Genomic DNA, 16,308 nt, shown 5'->3' on the forward strand with positions numbered 1-16,308 from the left:
TGAGGTAAGAAATGGGATTGGGATTGCTATGGATATGTGATAGAAAGGCTGTTACTCAACTTCCTCACTGCTATTCTTCCCTTACCTCCTTGCCTCAGGCCAGTCTGGAAAATGAATAGACATGTCTAGCAATATAAGAGCCAAACAACACAGAAGATGCCATACCTGATAGGACCATCTCAGTATGTTATCATGTAGTGTGGAGTGTTCAACATAATTGCACTGATTCCTACAGAAAATAATTAAAAGCATGAAAGACATTATGAACTTCTGATGAACAAGGTGGATATCATTAATTATTTTAAGCTGCTGACGAGCACATACTAAAGACTAAATTGTTGTATTTGTAGAAAAGGCTATATGGAACATGCTAGTTTTTGATATAAGCATAGAATTATATATATTCCCATATCCAGAGCTTTGCATCTCTTTTTTATTTGAAAGTCTAGTCAGCTGACAAGTATGCCAGACTTAGATTAGCACAGGATCTCACAAGCTAGCAACATGCTCAAGATTAAAATAACAGCTGCACTGGTTTTGAAACATTTCCCTACCCTGTAGACACACAGGAAAATTGAACAAACTCAAAATACTTCCACAGGATTTTTTTCTTTGGTATTTGACTTGAAGACCTGCATTTAGAGACGTGGATGGAAGCTGCAGAAGGTTAAGTGCTAAAGGATGATTGGGACTGTCAGGTTTCTGCAAGGTGAGATGGGTATACTGCATATTTTTGAAGCTAGCTGGAGAATTCTAAGAGTTTCCAAAGGTGTAGATGGGAACAACATAAGATACACATAAGATTAGTCAGGTTCCAGCAAAAATATACTCCCTTGAAATTTCCTGGATAGACTGGAATCCGTGAAAGTTTCTGGGGGGTTTGCAGATATAAGCAATAAGTATCTGTCAGGATCCTTTTCACAGAGCTCTAGCTAAACCCAAAAAATTACAGTTTTCTGATAAAGTGCTATTGTCACTGCTGGTGAGTGAAAGAAATATGAATTCAAGACCAGAATCTTACCCAAGCCTAACAGAGGAAACTCATAAGATACATGAAAATGGTTACATGCCTAAAAATGGGGTTCATGTATTCCTTTCAGTGTAGATGCTTCTAGTTAGCAAGAAATTAGTAAAGGAGGGAACTTTAAATCCCATTATGTCCCAAACTTCAATGCCCAAAGTTAAGGCACAGAACTGAAAGTGTCAACCACTATTATCCTCTCTGACTCTTCAAATTTCACATTTTGGTATGGATTTATATTTTTCTCTCAAAGAACAGTTCATAATTACAATTTAGTAAGCAAATGCTGGAGGTCCTTATCTGGGACAGGATCTGGGACTGAGGAGGTCTAACAAACTACTGGGAACTGTGTTTATCAACCAGATAAACTATGAGAGCATGCTGACAATAAGAAAGCAAATTGACTTATGTACAAAAGCAAATATAATAAATCCTCAGCGGAAAAAAAATAGATCAATTTTATTTTATTTTTAAGGTCTTCAATATGTGGCAAGGCTCATATTCCTAAACACATCTTTTCCACATTTCTCACATTTTACCCCTTCATGTTTGTGCAGGAGAAATAAGCTAGAGTGCCCCATGCAGTCGTTTTTGACAAGGAAATCTTCTCCTCTCCTTGTATTTGTTAAGTACATGGTTACATAGCAGCCAGACCTCTTCCCCCGTTCCATCAGAACATCTCTGAGGTTATACACTTGCAAAGCTTGTCAGACACTTCAGGATGACTATATTAGTACATATGGTGTCCTACGCCACGAGCACAGGGGAAAAAAATTACTGTGGAGTACAACGAAGTGTAATCTCACCAGCTGTAAACTACTCCATCATAACTGCTCATGTGCACACTCCTACTCCATACTAAATTGGGACACAAACTACTCACGCTTCTGTTACAAAGTACTGGGAAAGACAGATAAATAGATGCAGTTACCATAAGGAACTGACAGCTTCAATTGTCTCTACCCTAGCATACCCTAAGCCCAAGCATAATCTTTCCAATAGCCTAATAATGTCCTTTAAAATCTGTTGCTCATTTTGTGAGCATTGATAGGTAGAAATTTAACTTTTGAAGTACCTACAGAGCTTCTAACTTGAGAGTTGCAGAACAAAAGTACCGCCTGGGGGTAGCTAGATGGTGCAATTTTGTGACCATAATCTAAGCACTGGTTTTGGCTGGGATGGAGTTAACTTTTTTCCTAACAGCCCATATGGTGCTGTGTTTTGGATTTGTGGCTAAAACTGTTGATAACAAACCAATGCTTTGGCTCTTGGTGAGCAGTGCTTGTACAGCACTGAGTCTCTTTTTCCTTAATTCTGACCCAATATTTAAATATGCTGTCCAATTTGATAGGACTAAAAGCACTAGCTTCCTAGTAAAACTATGTCTTTCAGAGAGAGTAAATCAGAAACAAAGTGAGGACTTAAAATCTTTTACATACTTTTTTATTAAGGGCAGAAAAGCAGCTCAACTGATTGTATCTCAGTCATAAAGTCAGTACATATACATAAGTGTTTGCTGAACACCAGCAGGAGACAATGACAAAAAATTAAGAAACCTGTTACCTGGCATTACTGTAATCCTGGCACACAAGAGAGGCAGTTGTGAGCTCAGTGGCATCCACTAGATTTATGAAGGCCTTGGGAACCTGCAGTAATAAAGTAAAAATTATTAATGCTAGATTTGCAATTGAAGATCAGCAAGCAGCAATTATGGTAAATTACTTCTACAACTTCACATGTATTACCTCTGGCCTGGGATTCTGCCTACATAAAATCAATTACCTAAGTATTTGCCAATTCTGTCCTGAACCCTGATCCTATGCCTGCCATCTAGGATCATCCTTTATGAAGCAGTTGTGACCATGCTTTCTTGACTGAGACACAGCAATTCATTTTACATAACCAAAATGGCCACCAGCCAACTAAACTGAACTCAAATGAATTTGGGACTACAATTTTTGTGGCAACACAGCAATGCAAAGCCGGGGACGAAATATCCTCCATAATAGCACAAGCACTCATGCAACCCACCACACCTCTCCCCCGTGCAGAAAGCAGCTTTTCATTTACATAATGATATTTCACTTTCACAAGTGCACATAAACAGATTCTGGAGATAATAGTGGAGAGAATGTGAAGAGAATGTGTGGGTGGAATTTCCCCCATACACAACATTTGTCGAAGTCAATTGGAGAAAAACGAGTGGTTGTGGTCTGATGCAACCAAAATGTAGCAGGTTTAGAATATGCTGCAGGCCTTCAATGCAGCAAAACAAAATTAATGGAAGATGCTATTGAAATAATTCAGTTAAGCAGTTTATAGTCTGCTTTAGTAGAAATCTATCCTCATCTAGTCTACTATCATTAGTAGACAAAGACACAGCACAGAATGCTTCCCAGAAACCATCCTAGACAAGCAGAAAATTCTTAGTTCAGCCAGCTAGAAAACCTTTAGAAAGGCTGAGATTTTTAAATTAACACAAAATAGGAAAAAAGGTTTATTATATGTATTTAAATTGATGTTTTCCCTAGTCTGTAAAAGTCATCACCAGGTAGTTAGGAGCCTGTACACTGCCTAGGTGTTCCACAACAGTGATTAGATATCAATTACTTTCACCTACAGCCCTGTTAAACATAACTTTCAGACCTAGACAGATATATTCCAATTTTCACAGAAATCATTTTTAAAATACCCAAAGATTGAGTAATACATTAGCTTGTGCTGCAAAACAGAGCAGTTACCCATCCATCCTTTCTGCTTGCATGCATCAGCTTTTTAAAAACGTGAATAAAACGCTTAGTGAAAACAAATGGAGTCAGTGGGTTGGTGTTAATGAGACTTCACAAGTCATGTGAAGAGTGGTACAAGCTCTAGTCTAGTAGGAGAGACTGGAAAAATACACAAAGGATTCAGCTATTCAGGGCTCATGAATATGTCTTACCTTCTCATACAAAAAATCCAAGACAGCTGTAAGCTTTCCTAGGTTTTCCAATACGCAGTTCTTCTGAAAATGAGATGAGAAAGGCCATCAAAACTAGTAGAAAAAACAGTTATCCATTTTCTAAAAGTCACAAACTCTGGGTTTTGAGCTGTCTACTGGATGGTTATTAAGAATCACTCTATTCTAAATTCAGCCTTAGCCAGCAACAAGTAAATAACATGGGAACTAGTCTTGTAATTTAACTACCTATAAACAGAGAACTTGACATATAGTAAAAAAAAAGACAGGAATAGGGAAGAAAAGTATCTTTATACTTGAAGGTGGAAAACAGTTCTTCTGAGACATCTCAGTCTAAGGATGGCAAATTAAGTACAGATGTTTATAAATACAAAACACATCATATGCCAGGAGTCTACATCATTGGATCCAGGCATCCCAACATCCCAAACCTAACTACTCCTTTGGTACCCTGAAGCAGAGAGCAGAGTATGGGAAAGTGTCCTAACTACCTGCCTTGACTGCTAAACCACCCCACAAAGTACTCACAAGTTGTGTGGAAGCATAGGAGGAACATGACATTTCAGCACTAAAAAACACTGTGATCAGTTTCCAGTCATTTTGGAAGTCCATCATCTGGGAGAAAAAAAATAAAGAAATTAGATGGCAGGTGCTCTATTTGCTATACTGGAAAAGATGGGCATGGACAGCTTAGCACTGAACTTGATATTGTCTCTTTACATCACTCTTGCAGCTTGCCAACAGGATTACTGTACGTGAACTGCTGAGAAGGGGTCACACTAGAGGGACAAAGACTGGAATAAAAAATCAGAGAGCTAGAGCCCTGCTCAGCTGTGCTGTGTTTATTAGGCAATGCTGTACAATCCTGAACAGCCTCAGTTAGAACCACATAGTTCCACAAACATGCATACTAAATCCCTGTAGAGCAAAGAGGCAACAGCAGAATTGCCTTGGCAATTACTTCCCCCCATTATTTTAAGACTATTTTACAAAATAACATCATGGTTAAGAATAAAGGAGAAATGAATGCTTAAAGCTCCCGGATGGGACCTAAAAAGCACTCAGTCATGAGTGATAATTCAAGCACTCACCAGCATCAGCCAAAGCATATTTAGGTCTTTATTGGCATTTTTGAAAATATATTCCTAAAAGACCAAAAAGGAACTGAGGAGACAAGTACTGAGAATTATTATTTTGGGTTGACTTTGCAGAAACACTGGCACAGTTACAGAGTGTAGCTAGCAGAAGTCTCACATTTTTAGCCAACAGAAAGCAAACATACTGGCTTCCCTACCAAGCTCTTCAGCTGCTTTGACAGAAGTAAAAAAGGTGGGATACTTTCAGAACAAAACTCTGCACTTGAAAGGTGCAGAATTGATTCTTATTTACAGCAGAAAAACTGAAGTCCGTTAACCTCACGAAATGGCATTTTCTGTTTTGAAAAAAAATTTGAGCACCGTTCTGGCATCAAACCACTTTTCTGCCTTTTTCTGCTTCAACGCCATGCTTTCTGAATTGTCCTGTGCTTTAAACAAACCTGATCCACTTTCATGAGCTCCACTATTTCTTCAGCTTGATGTAGGAGGTCTCTGAAAAGAAGAAAGGAAGAGAGAAATTATGAAGGCATCAGTAAGGTTAAAGCTTTGGTTGATTTTTATCATTGAATCAAAAAACTTTTGAGGATTCAGGTTGGATTAATCTTTTCCTAAATGTGTTAAGATTAGACAATTGACAGTGCTACCCGGAGAGCTTTGGGTGATTAATTCATATTCAGCTATCTGACTTTCAGACATGTGCACTTAGATAAAAGCAGCAGCTCAGTAGGCACACCTCAACTTCTACTTGAGCCAAAAATTTGTTTTGCAGCTATAAAAGAGACCTGATGTTAACTCAGGTGATACAGACCCCAAAGTGGGGCTTTGTTCCTCCTGATTCTGACAGGTGCCAAGTGAGTCACAATGACAGCCTCTGCCAGGACTGAGCACAGTGAAGGGCTCCAGTGCTGATCAAAGATTTCCATCAAAGATTTCTTCCCCTTGTACATCAACTGCCCAGTGAAAAGCCCTTCAGACTCACCTGGCTTGACTGTCTGGCGTCTCTCCTGCTGTGCCAGGTGGAGGGGACAGATGTAGGACCGAGGGGTTGAAGGTGCTAATGAGAGCTGAATGACACACCAAGGTTAGGAGATTTCTGAATCCAGCGACTGCTACTCTGCTGATTCACTAACACAACTGAACTAAAACAGCACCAGAGCATGTAAAGCCTGAGGATCTACTGGCAAGCACAAGAGGTATGCCCAAGCCCCTCTGCAGCTGTTTTTCTTGGTTCTATTCCTCACCTTGTAAAGTGAAGGCTTGATGCCTGAGTTTGCCTCCAGACTCAGCTCAAAAACCCATCCTTGTCTCATGTCAGCCGCAAGTATTGTAGGTGAGCTTAAATAAAGGCAGCTGGAGAAATGAAGCTATGGGGAAAGGCTACCCAGGGAGACCCATAAAACACCAGCAAGTTGCCATGTTATAAACCCCTTTTACAGGGAAATGGACATCACACCCAGGAGTTAAGATACTAGGAAGATGATTTGGAGGGCAGGACCCTGGAGCTCTAGATTACACAGCATTTAAGTGGGTATGAAACTTGTACTTGCAACAACCTTTAAGCAAGTAAAGGCTGCCTTCAGAGACAGCCAATAGGCAACAAATTCCCAGATGGAGCACATCTATGTAATTCTAAGTGTAAATTCTAAGCACATGACAGTTCTGGGCAGGCAAACCCACACAAAATTTCAGCGGGCCAGCAAGGGCCACAAGCACACACCAGCAGAGACTGTGTAGTGGGTAGAAATAAGAGGCCAAAAAACCCTTTTGGGCATTTAAGAGTCTTGCAGCAGTCTGCCACACTTCTTCAGTGCTATTTGTCTACCCAGACAGTCCCTTTAAAGCCATCATGGACAACCCAAGCTGGCTGTACTCATGTCCCCAGGTACACCATCCCTGCAGTGGTGTGCCTGTGCTGCAGCTGCTCTGCAGCCCAGCACAGCCCTGCAGCTCCTCCCAGCAAGCTGTTCAATTAATTTGCTGAAGCTTTAGTGTGACAGCAAGACGCACCTGCTAAAGTTGCCACGCTTAGCTCAAGGAAGTTCTTTCCTGCGCTACAGAAAGGGAAGAGAAAACAGGAAGTTCCTGTTATTCCATTTCTCAAAGAAAAATTATGTTACAGCACAGCCTCAATTTCTTATTAGTTATGCTGCATCTCAGAGTGAAATTTATGGCAGCTGTTGCAAGTAAGAAGGGGCCTTTCTTTCCCCAAAACTGTAATGTCATCAGCTACTGCTGAGTAAGAACATAGGCTCAGATCTCAATTTTTGTGTCTCTTTACCCTCTGCATCTTGCAGTACTTGTGCTTGCTTATACGTAGGTATAAGTGATGCAGATGCCTCCCCATGTATACCCACATACAAGGTGGACACGGGTGTTTCTGCAACCATTAAAAAAACCTTTGTTTTTTAAAGTTTATCTGTGCAGTGCTAAATCCTCATCTGGAAGCCTGTGACTCAAAAGATCTGCACAGACCTGCAGCTACAAGGTTTAGTCGTATGTTCACTCACTGATTTGGGTCTGCTAAAGGGACATGGAAGAAGGAAATGCTGTAAAGGTTGTCCATGAAGCACTGGAATCAGTCAAGCAGAGGACAGAGTATCTGGAACTACTGAGTTCTTTCTTATCTCTGATAAAGCCCTGCTTTCTAATCTCTAACTAGTGAATTATTATATTTACTGCCTAGGATTTATCATACAGCAATGATTCTTAATCACGGGTATTGCAACCCTAAGGTAATTCTATATCCTGTATAAATACAAAAAATTTTGTTGCTAAAGGATGGGGAAAGTTTCAGCATCTCAAAATCCTCTCTATTTTATACTGGCTTTTTCCTCCTCTCTATAAAACAACAAAAAAATTGCTCAGGCCTAACTCCTGCACTGTGATACTAAAGAGATTAGGATAATGAAATTTATGAAAGCTAACTATTAATTCTTACCTTTGGAGTAAATCCTCACCAGATCCTGGTGTCTGTGAACAAAGAAGCAATAAGAACAATATTAATTAAAATGCAAACTAGATCTAGGTATGCTGTTCCCCTACCATACTGCAGTTCTGTTAGAGATACTATTGTTTTCTACATAATCTTCTCCATTGTGTTGTAATCACTCACAGATTTAGATTATTTTCCAGAACTTCCCTATTATAGTGCATTTTCATAGTCTGGTAATCCTTTCTTAGTTACTGCTTTCATTAATGAATTTTTTACATCTGGCTTAAAATAGAATTTGATTCATTGAAATCAAAGTCCATAAAACAAAATGCTATTCTAGACCAAATTTCTCTGGATCTATTCCTACTCCTTTTCAACAAGGGACACTGCCTAAAGTCATGTAGATAATTTACATAGATGGCACTCAGACAGAAGAGTGTCTGTTAAAAAGAAACTACATTAAGAGAGGAACTTCACTGTTTTCAGAGAGTTTGATGAGGAAACTGTGACAGAGATGTTTACTCTAGGAAAGCAAACATTCCTTAAAAGAAGATCATTTACATGTTTTTCTATGACACCCCCACAAGCAACAAAGAAACCAGCACAAATAAGACTTGTTCCAAAGGGCCATGCACCTGATATGGGTGAAGCACCTTTGCATTCAGGACAACAATTTTTTTCAAAAGAGAGAGGTACTCACAAGGAGTTCAAAAGTGCTGATTTTGTAAAGGAAAAGCATTATATATTCATGATATCATCTCAAATTTGAAAGTTGTTTTGTAATAAGGGAGGTTCTCCCCCATTTTCCACAGTTGCAGCCTCTGCAATAGCTATCAATTTTTGCTCTACAGGGATTTCTACACTTCCTCAAAGTTTCAGAATTGGGGTCAAATGCTTTTAATTGGGCCTCAGATCTATTTTGGGTATCTACTTCCAACTGTTAAGACAAATAAAGACCATCCAAATCTAACTACATTATTACAGGCAGGAGAACTTTACCCACTGATCTATACAGCATAAATGTATCTATGTGATTCTTGGAGGCCTTCTGCCTTCTAGGTAGGAAATAAGTTTCTACAGAAAACACTTGATGAGGTGGAAAATCTACTGCAACTCTTGACAATTTGTATTTGTTCCAGTTTGAATTTTCCCAGCATCTTCTTCCAGTTATTCTGTTGTGCTCATTGTTAGGAAAATCCATGCACTCTAATCAAATATCATGGTTCTCTGCAAGAGCACTGTGATCGCATTTCCTCCTGCACAAAGTCAGCTGGCTATTTTTAGACTCAGGGTGTATTAGAAAACTGAACAGCAGGTATTTCCAGCCATTTTTTCACCAGAAGTCTTTGATGCTTGTGGAAAGACTGAAGTGCTGAACACCCTGAGACTCCAAACTACATCATCAGCTGACTTCATCATCACAACGGAGGAAATGGGTCACATTCAGCACATTTCCTGCTTGTACTTACTCTTTGCAAACTTCCTATTGCAGTGACTGCTTTAATGTCAGCTGGCCTTAGAGCATGAACTGCAGAAAAGTAAAAGACTTCGGGTTACAAAAAACCCCAAAACAGCAGCCCCAAAAGAGTTACATTTACCAGTATATTACAACATAAAGGTGGCTAAAGTGGTAACAAGTCTATTCTGATCGCTTTGATTGGAGGTTTTAAACTAGTCAGAAAGCATGAGAAATTTTACTCAGATGTTCAGGAAATAGTTTGGGTGTTTAGAAGCACAGACATGCTCAACAATCAAACAAGAAATGATCAAAAACCATTGCTGGGAATGACTGAAGTAATAGTGGCATCCCCAGTCACCAGCTGAAGAAACAAAGGTAGAAAATAATCACAAGTGGAAGAAAAAACTAAGGAGTTTATAGAGCCCACCTCCACTTCAGTCAATCCCATACACAGGCATCCTTGCAAACAGCTGATTTCTGCCCCAGCCCATTCCCAAACAATTTTGTGAGGGAAAGCCTCTGCAGAGACAATATCAAACATAAACCTGTAGATGAAGGGGTCTCGGGGAACATCGCCGGCTCACATGAAAACTGCAAGCTTCTTAGAGCCTTAGACATAAATAAATAAATATGGTTGATTGTTTAGATCTAAGAAGGAAATTTGCTGAATGAGGGGTCCTACAGGCTCCATTCTCACACATAACCAAGATTTTACTCATGTAAACAACTTCAAAGAATAATTGCATCTCTGTTAGAAATACATGGGAACACAGATCTGGACAGCTGCATTTTCAGTTAACTCTTCTACAACTTGACACTTTCTGCTCAGTTTTCTTACTGATTGCCACAGCACTGGGCCTGAGCAAACAATGAAATGTGCTGAACACATCCTGCCACATCCATTGCTGCAGTGACTGCTTAATCTGGAAGAGGTCATATGGACAGCTACTGCAGACATCTCTGTGTGCCAAGGAGCTCCTAATTGACACAACAAAACATCTCCAATACACAACAGGAAAGGCAGAATGAACCAATTCTGGCTCCTTAACAACACCTGGCCAGGTGATCAGAAAAGGCAAGGATGTGAGTGATGTTATTCACTCAGCATCAGAGACAGCTCAGTACCAGCAGGAACGTGGTTTAATGCCATCCTATATCCTTATGGTAGGCACAGCCCAACATCAATTGCTTTAAAGGGACATGAAAGGCAATCCTTGCCTCCTCAGGTGACTTGGCAAGGGATTCCCTCATTATAATAACCATGAGTGGCTGTCTGACCATCCCTAATACCTAAAGGTGAAATCTATATAGTGACAAAGACCACCAGGGTCCCCACCTGGAGGACTTTAATGGTACAGACACTTTGCACTGTTATAAAGCAAATAAGAGTTTAATTCTGTGTTTCTAAAAGAGCAACAGAGCATCTAGGAACAAACATCTAACCACAAACGACCTACACACAGGATATGCAACCTAATAACAAACATTGCTCGGAGAAAACCTCATTTCCTGATTATGTTCTGTAATCTTGCAGCTGCACTATCACATTGCTGACTCACTGGCTTTGCATTTCTTCTTTGCAGAAGTAGTTTAGAGCAACAAGCTGTATTCCTTCTTCTTCTGCCTGCCTCAGAGGAAGCAACAGCTTGATAGGCAATGATAGGTGTTGAAAACAGAAAAAAAAAGAAAGTTGTACTCATACTTTACCTCTAGTTTCTCATATTCTTCCTGATCATCTGCATTACCTTAAAAACATTAAAGAAAGGGTTATGCTAATTTTTTTTGACCTTAGGAAAAAAGGCTTCGTAAGAATGAATTTACCGAAAAGCACAGAATCTGGAGAGAAGGCACCTTTCTCATCTGCCCCATTTTCCAAATATGAGGCTCATCCCAACATCCAGATATATTTTCTTTGATTTTGTATACTAGAAAAACCTTTTGGCTATCATAAGCAGGTGAGATCTGTTAAAATTAGTGGAACGCCATTAATTTTATAGCAACAGGTGATGAACTGCTTATGGATCCCCTCAAACTCCGTCCTCCACAGGCCTTCCCTACCTGTTTTCCTCCTCAGCACATTTCATACACTGCTGCAGTCACATTCTGTTCAAATTTAGAGTAGTTTGAACATGTACAAGGTGAAACTCCTTAGAAAGGAGCAATTCACATTAATCTACATCTTCCACAGTCATGGAGCAGCATAACACTGTTGTGAGTTTGCCATAGTGATACAGAAACAGCTGCAATTTCTTCTCTTAGGAGAGTGTCAGCAGACAAAATAGCTTGTGGAGCCAGGAGTCAGGCTTGTAGATGTTTCAGTAAACACTGCTCTCTTTCCTTGAGCATATTGGATTTATAAAAATCAATTTGGTTTATTCTAAAATTTCCTCAAAGATAGACAAAAAGCCTAGGTCAGCAGAACTTCAAAGCAGGCTCTCAGCTGTTCTTGCTTGCCCCACTGAAGCCATCAGCATCCAGCAAGCCTTATACAGAATTAGAATAACTGTCCTTTGATAGTCAGGAGCTATTTTTGGAATATTTAGCCCTGCTGAGTACTCCTGGCTTACACCTTACTTTCCATGTCAACGACAGAGGGAGAGCTGAGCCCGCTCAGTGCAGCAGTGAGACATCCTCGGGTGTCAGTGGGCAGCCAGTGGTGCTCAGGCTGCAGGGAGATGTGCCTGGCATGTCACCTGTGCCACACTACATGACCACATTCAACAAGCGGCAGCAACTCCTACACGTGGGTTTTTTCCCCTACTTTGGTTTCAGCCATGAGCTATTTGCAAATTTATATTATTTTTACACTACTTGGTAGAAGGTTGAGACAGTTTCCTGGCTGTTGTGTGACAGTTTTTTAACATTTCTCCCTGTTCAATCTGTGAGTTTTGATGATGCTTTACTCAGGGCAATAACCTGAACCCCAACTCTGTTCAGGATACTGGAGGCAAAAGCAATGAGGGACTTGTCTGCATCACACAAATCTACTGCTGGAACTCAGTATCTGAGAATTTTAACACTAATTTTGACTATATTTGAGAATAGCTCCTTAGGCTACATTGAGAGAGAAAGAGGATCCAGTCCCAGTTTCCAGGACTCAGGGAGTTGGAGGAACAATTTTAATGTGTCAGATTGAAAAGCTACCTAGTCTGGGATTTGCCTCTGACAATATACAAATGCAGATGTTTAGGCAAAGAATAAGGAAAATACAGTTATATTTCCATTTTCTATCCTCCCAACTATCCCTACAATTGTGTTCCCCAAGCAAGCAATTACTTAATATTGACAAGCTCCCTGGCATATTTCTTCCATGGATTTGCCTATTTGTTTTTCTAATACTTTCACTCTTTTGGCTTTCTCCAAGAACTGCAGCAAAAAATGCTTCATCACTCAATTACATGTTGGGAAAAAGTACTTCTCATTTTTTAATAACCTAATTGTTTCCTTGCTGCTCTTGCAAAGAGTAGTCATTCCCTTGTTTCTGCAAAATTTGCTGTTTTGCAAGCATATCCCTGTACATCTTTATGATATACTTATCTCTTCTTCTCCAGGCTGAAGGGCCAGTTTCTCTGATCTCATGTTGAGACTTTTTCCTAAGTCTGACCACTCTCCCCCTTTATCCTCCTCCTAGGTTTTACCACATCTTTGAGATGAAAAATCCAGACCACAGTCAAGATGCAGGTGAACCGTGGCCCTGTACACAGCAGCAGCAATGTGGTTTTTATGGTGTTCTCTTACTAACTCCTGAAAGAATTTCTCCTATCACTGGCACCGATATCTTCAGACAGTTGTATTCTGGGGTCAAGCAGTATCTATTCAGAGTTCACCATAGTGCACACACAGATAAGAGTAATATACAAGGGGAAAACTTACTCTAAATTTTCACTCTGAACATCCTGAATAGCTTTGCACCAGCAAGTTAGAATGCACCCTTATCCAGATCACTTCTGAACACGTGCAGAGCCCACATCCAACATAGATCAATATGAGCATCACAGTTTATAAAATGGACATATTCATATTTCTGCTTGGCTCACTCCCTTGGGTGGGTATCATCTAATCCTGGCAGTTCTTTTACAATCTGTCATCAGTTTGTTCAAGGATTTGGTCGTTGCTCCTTTTGTTCCCTGTGCTGAAAGGTTTGGAGGGCAAGGCCTTTTTTAAGTTGTTATGCAAGGACACCAAAGAAAAAAATAATTTGTCAGGTTTCAGCCTTCTTTTATGTATCAGGCAGTCCTACAGACTCCATGTTTCAGAAGAATTTGAAAAATGATTTATTGGTTTTCGTTCCTTTAACAATGGTTCATTGTTTCTCTTCAGATTAATTTTTGTCTTGGCTAATTAAATTTTAACCTCTTCAATTTTCTTAGTTCATTTTGGATTTACACTTTCCACAGGATGACTTTTAAAACTCCTGCTACTCCCAATGTTATAGTTACTCCCTTACTATACCATTGAATAATTCTAACTTGTATTTTCAATTTTCTTGATATAAAAAAGAAAGTATTTTTCAGACAATTCTCCCAAAATCTGGGAGAGAGATTCTAACTCTTTCCTCCCTTGCTCTTAACATTTAATAAGTTTCAACAAACAATTCTTATAGGCTGCTATCAATCAACATCTTTTCTCCTGGATAAAGTTTTCAGAGGAACTGCAGCCACCACGCATATTTCTCATAAAATTAAAAAGCTCAGATGTAATAATTTCTTTTGATTACTTCAGGAGCCAAAGCCTCCTAACAGTTTATTATTTATCAGAGCACTTTATAATCCTGTGAAGATGGTGATCATCACAGCCTACTGCTAAGGTAAAACACTATTACCAGTTATCATTATTTTCTTACAGGCAGAGACCTGAAGCACAGAGTCAATAAAGCCAAAGCATACACGGCATTTTCAGTCTTGAGCACCTACAAAACTGTAATTGGCACCAAACATGGACTTCAGAGACCCATTATAGGGAATAAAGGCTCCCCCCTACCCTGAATATTACAGAAATCTGAACAATGCCTGGAATGCCAGGATGCTGACTAACCTTTCACTTAATCTTCTATCACTGAAAAGACAATGACCATAGTTATGAATTCAGAGAAAGCCTCTGTTCCTTGCTTGAATTTCTGCACCGTTTTGGCACAGATCTCACTGCTAGTCTAATTGTTTGGTGATGTTTCTCTCACCAGAATGCTTCAGTGCCTAAGACACAGTCTATCCCCAGAACAGTGCAAACCAATGAATACATCTTCCTCCAAAAATGATCAAACATACCCAAAACTGCGTTTAAGATCACAGTTTAACTCACAGATTTTCTCATCCTGCTTCTAAAACTCCTGCTATACACCCACCTTGCAGCAACTAAAAATAGAGATTCCCAAATACTGTGCAATGCAAATTTTCAAAGGGCCTTCCAAAACTTACCTTCTGAGGAGAGCAACCAAAGGAACAACACACCTAACAATAGCTTCATGGCAACCACCTCTATGACTGATAATCCCAGAGTGCTGTGTGTTAGATGTTGAGGCTGAAAATAAAGAAATTCTCTTCCTTTTTCTCCTTTATAACTTAAAAGTTGATAACTCAGCAGCCATAAAACTTATTAGCTTCTACCTTTGGAAAGTAAAGTGGCAATGATATCTCATTTCATTGCCCATGCAAGGGTCAAAGAAAGGCACAGCTTCTCTCACTTTGTTCAGACAGAGCTGGCCATTTTTCAGGAGAATTCCCAGCAAATCTAAGGACCAAGATCACATGAGTCAGCTTCCAGCAGGGTCAAGGCTCTTTCAGGCAATACATAACATATTAGTTTGGCATTAGCCTGCCTCTGCCAGGCAGGGAAGTAGCCTCTGCTCCTGAGGTGACAAGGACAACTGAACCCCGTGCAGCAGCCCACACCCACCCAAAGTGGAAGGTTGTGCTCTTCCTTTTGTCTCCTTCCCTGCCTGTCTCCTTTCTTGCCTTCAAGCAGACTCATGCTGTGCCTGTTTCTCTTCCACTAGTTCCTCTTGTGGCAGATTTTCCTTCACTGGGTTGTGTCTCACACGACAGAGCAGTGCCAGACAAGCAGGAGCAGTAGCTCTGCCCTCACACTGACAGGTCCCCAAACCCCTTGTTGTGACACTATTACAGCAGCAGTCACTTCAGCAGAGTCAAAGAGCGTGCAGAAATGCCAGCTAGACTGTGATACAACACCCCCAGTGAGACTACCACCGTGCCTCAACTACAGCACCAGGGTCAAACCTCTGAAGAGCAGCCTGCTGTCCTCACACAAAACAGCAGAGTGACCTCCAGCCTCCTCCGAGCCCACAGACACCCAGAGAGAGCTCCTCCATGAATAATGGGAGTCTGCTTAAGTAAAGAGCTTTAAATGCTTAAATAAGCCACTAACACACCCAACTCAGGCAGTCTAACCCATCCTTCAAAGGGATTTTTGTTTATTTTGGCTTTCTGTTCTTTCATTATAGAAATTTGACTTTTTTTTTTTTAAGGAACACATGGGAGGTAGATCTTGTGCTCATTTCTTTTCAAAAACCAGGAATGCTATAATAATTCTGAACATGAACAGCTATTGCTCAGAGCAACATGCAAGAAGGAATGTACATAGACAGGGGAAAGCATTCCTCCACCCTCAACTCAGCAAAACCATACTAGCACAAGGGACTTCTCACCTCAGAGACAGCTGCAGCTTCAAGTCTGAGAGGGATGAGCTCATTCTGCTTGGGGGTCTCACACCTGAAGCAGTCTGACAGCCAAACTCCTTTAACCAGTAAGGTAATGAAAAGTTAAATTCTTACTCAGTGTCAGAGCACAGCACCACAGCAGCAAGCCCTGCCTGGGCTGAGCTGCA

At 40.3% G+C, this 16,308-nt stretch overlaps 1 protein-coding gene across 2 annotated transcripts in view; it reads right to left on the reverse strand.

Annotated features, from left to right (window-relative positions):
* PLB1 (phospholipase B1) overlaps nt 1–15,322 on the reverse strand; it is a 109,907-nt gene extending 94,585 nt beyond the window's left edge. The window contains exons 1-12 of one of the 2 annotated variants that reach the window (XM_072927604.1): nt 14,883–15,322; nt 11,176–11,213; nt 10,014–10,077; nt 9,479–9,537; nt 8,016–8,047; nt 7,085–7,128; nt 6,057–6,141; nt 5,518–5,569; nt 4,509–4,595; nt 3,963–4,025; nt 2,585–2,667; nt 166–229 (exon numbers count right to left, since the gene is read on the reverse strand). In XM_072927604.1, the coding sequence (XP_072783705.1) occupies nt 166–229; nt 2,585–2,667; nt 3,963–4,025; nt 4,509–4,595; nt 5,518–5,569; nt 6,057–6,141; nt 7,085–7,128; nt 8,016–8,047; nt 9,479–9,537; nt 10,014–10,077; nt 11,176–11,213; nt 14,883–14,931 (720 nt within the window). In that variant the 5' untranslated portion in view covers nt 14,932–15,322. The remainder of the gene's footprint in view (nt 1–165; nt 230–2,584; nt 2,668–3,962; nt 4,026–4,508; nt 4,596–5,517; nt 5,570–6,056; nt 6,142–7,084; nt 7,129–8,015; nt 8,048–9,478; nt 9,538–10,013; nt 10,078–11,175; nt 11,214–14,882) is intronic. The other variant, XM_030269190.4, reaches the window with a different exon arrangement.
* Between the last annotated feature and the right edge of the window lie 986 nt (nt 15,323–16,308).

Source organism: Taeniopygia guttata, chromosome 3 (genome assembly GCF_048771995.1).
Source record: "Taeniopygia guttata chromosome 3, bTaeGut7.mat, whole genome shotgun sequence".
NCBI classification, from domain to species: Eukaryota; Metazoa; Chordata; class Aves; order Passeriformes; family Estrildidae; genus Taeniopygia; species Taeniopygia guttata.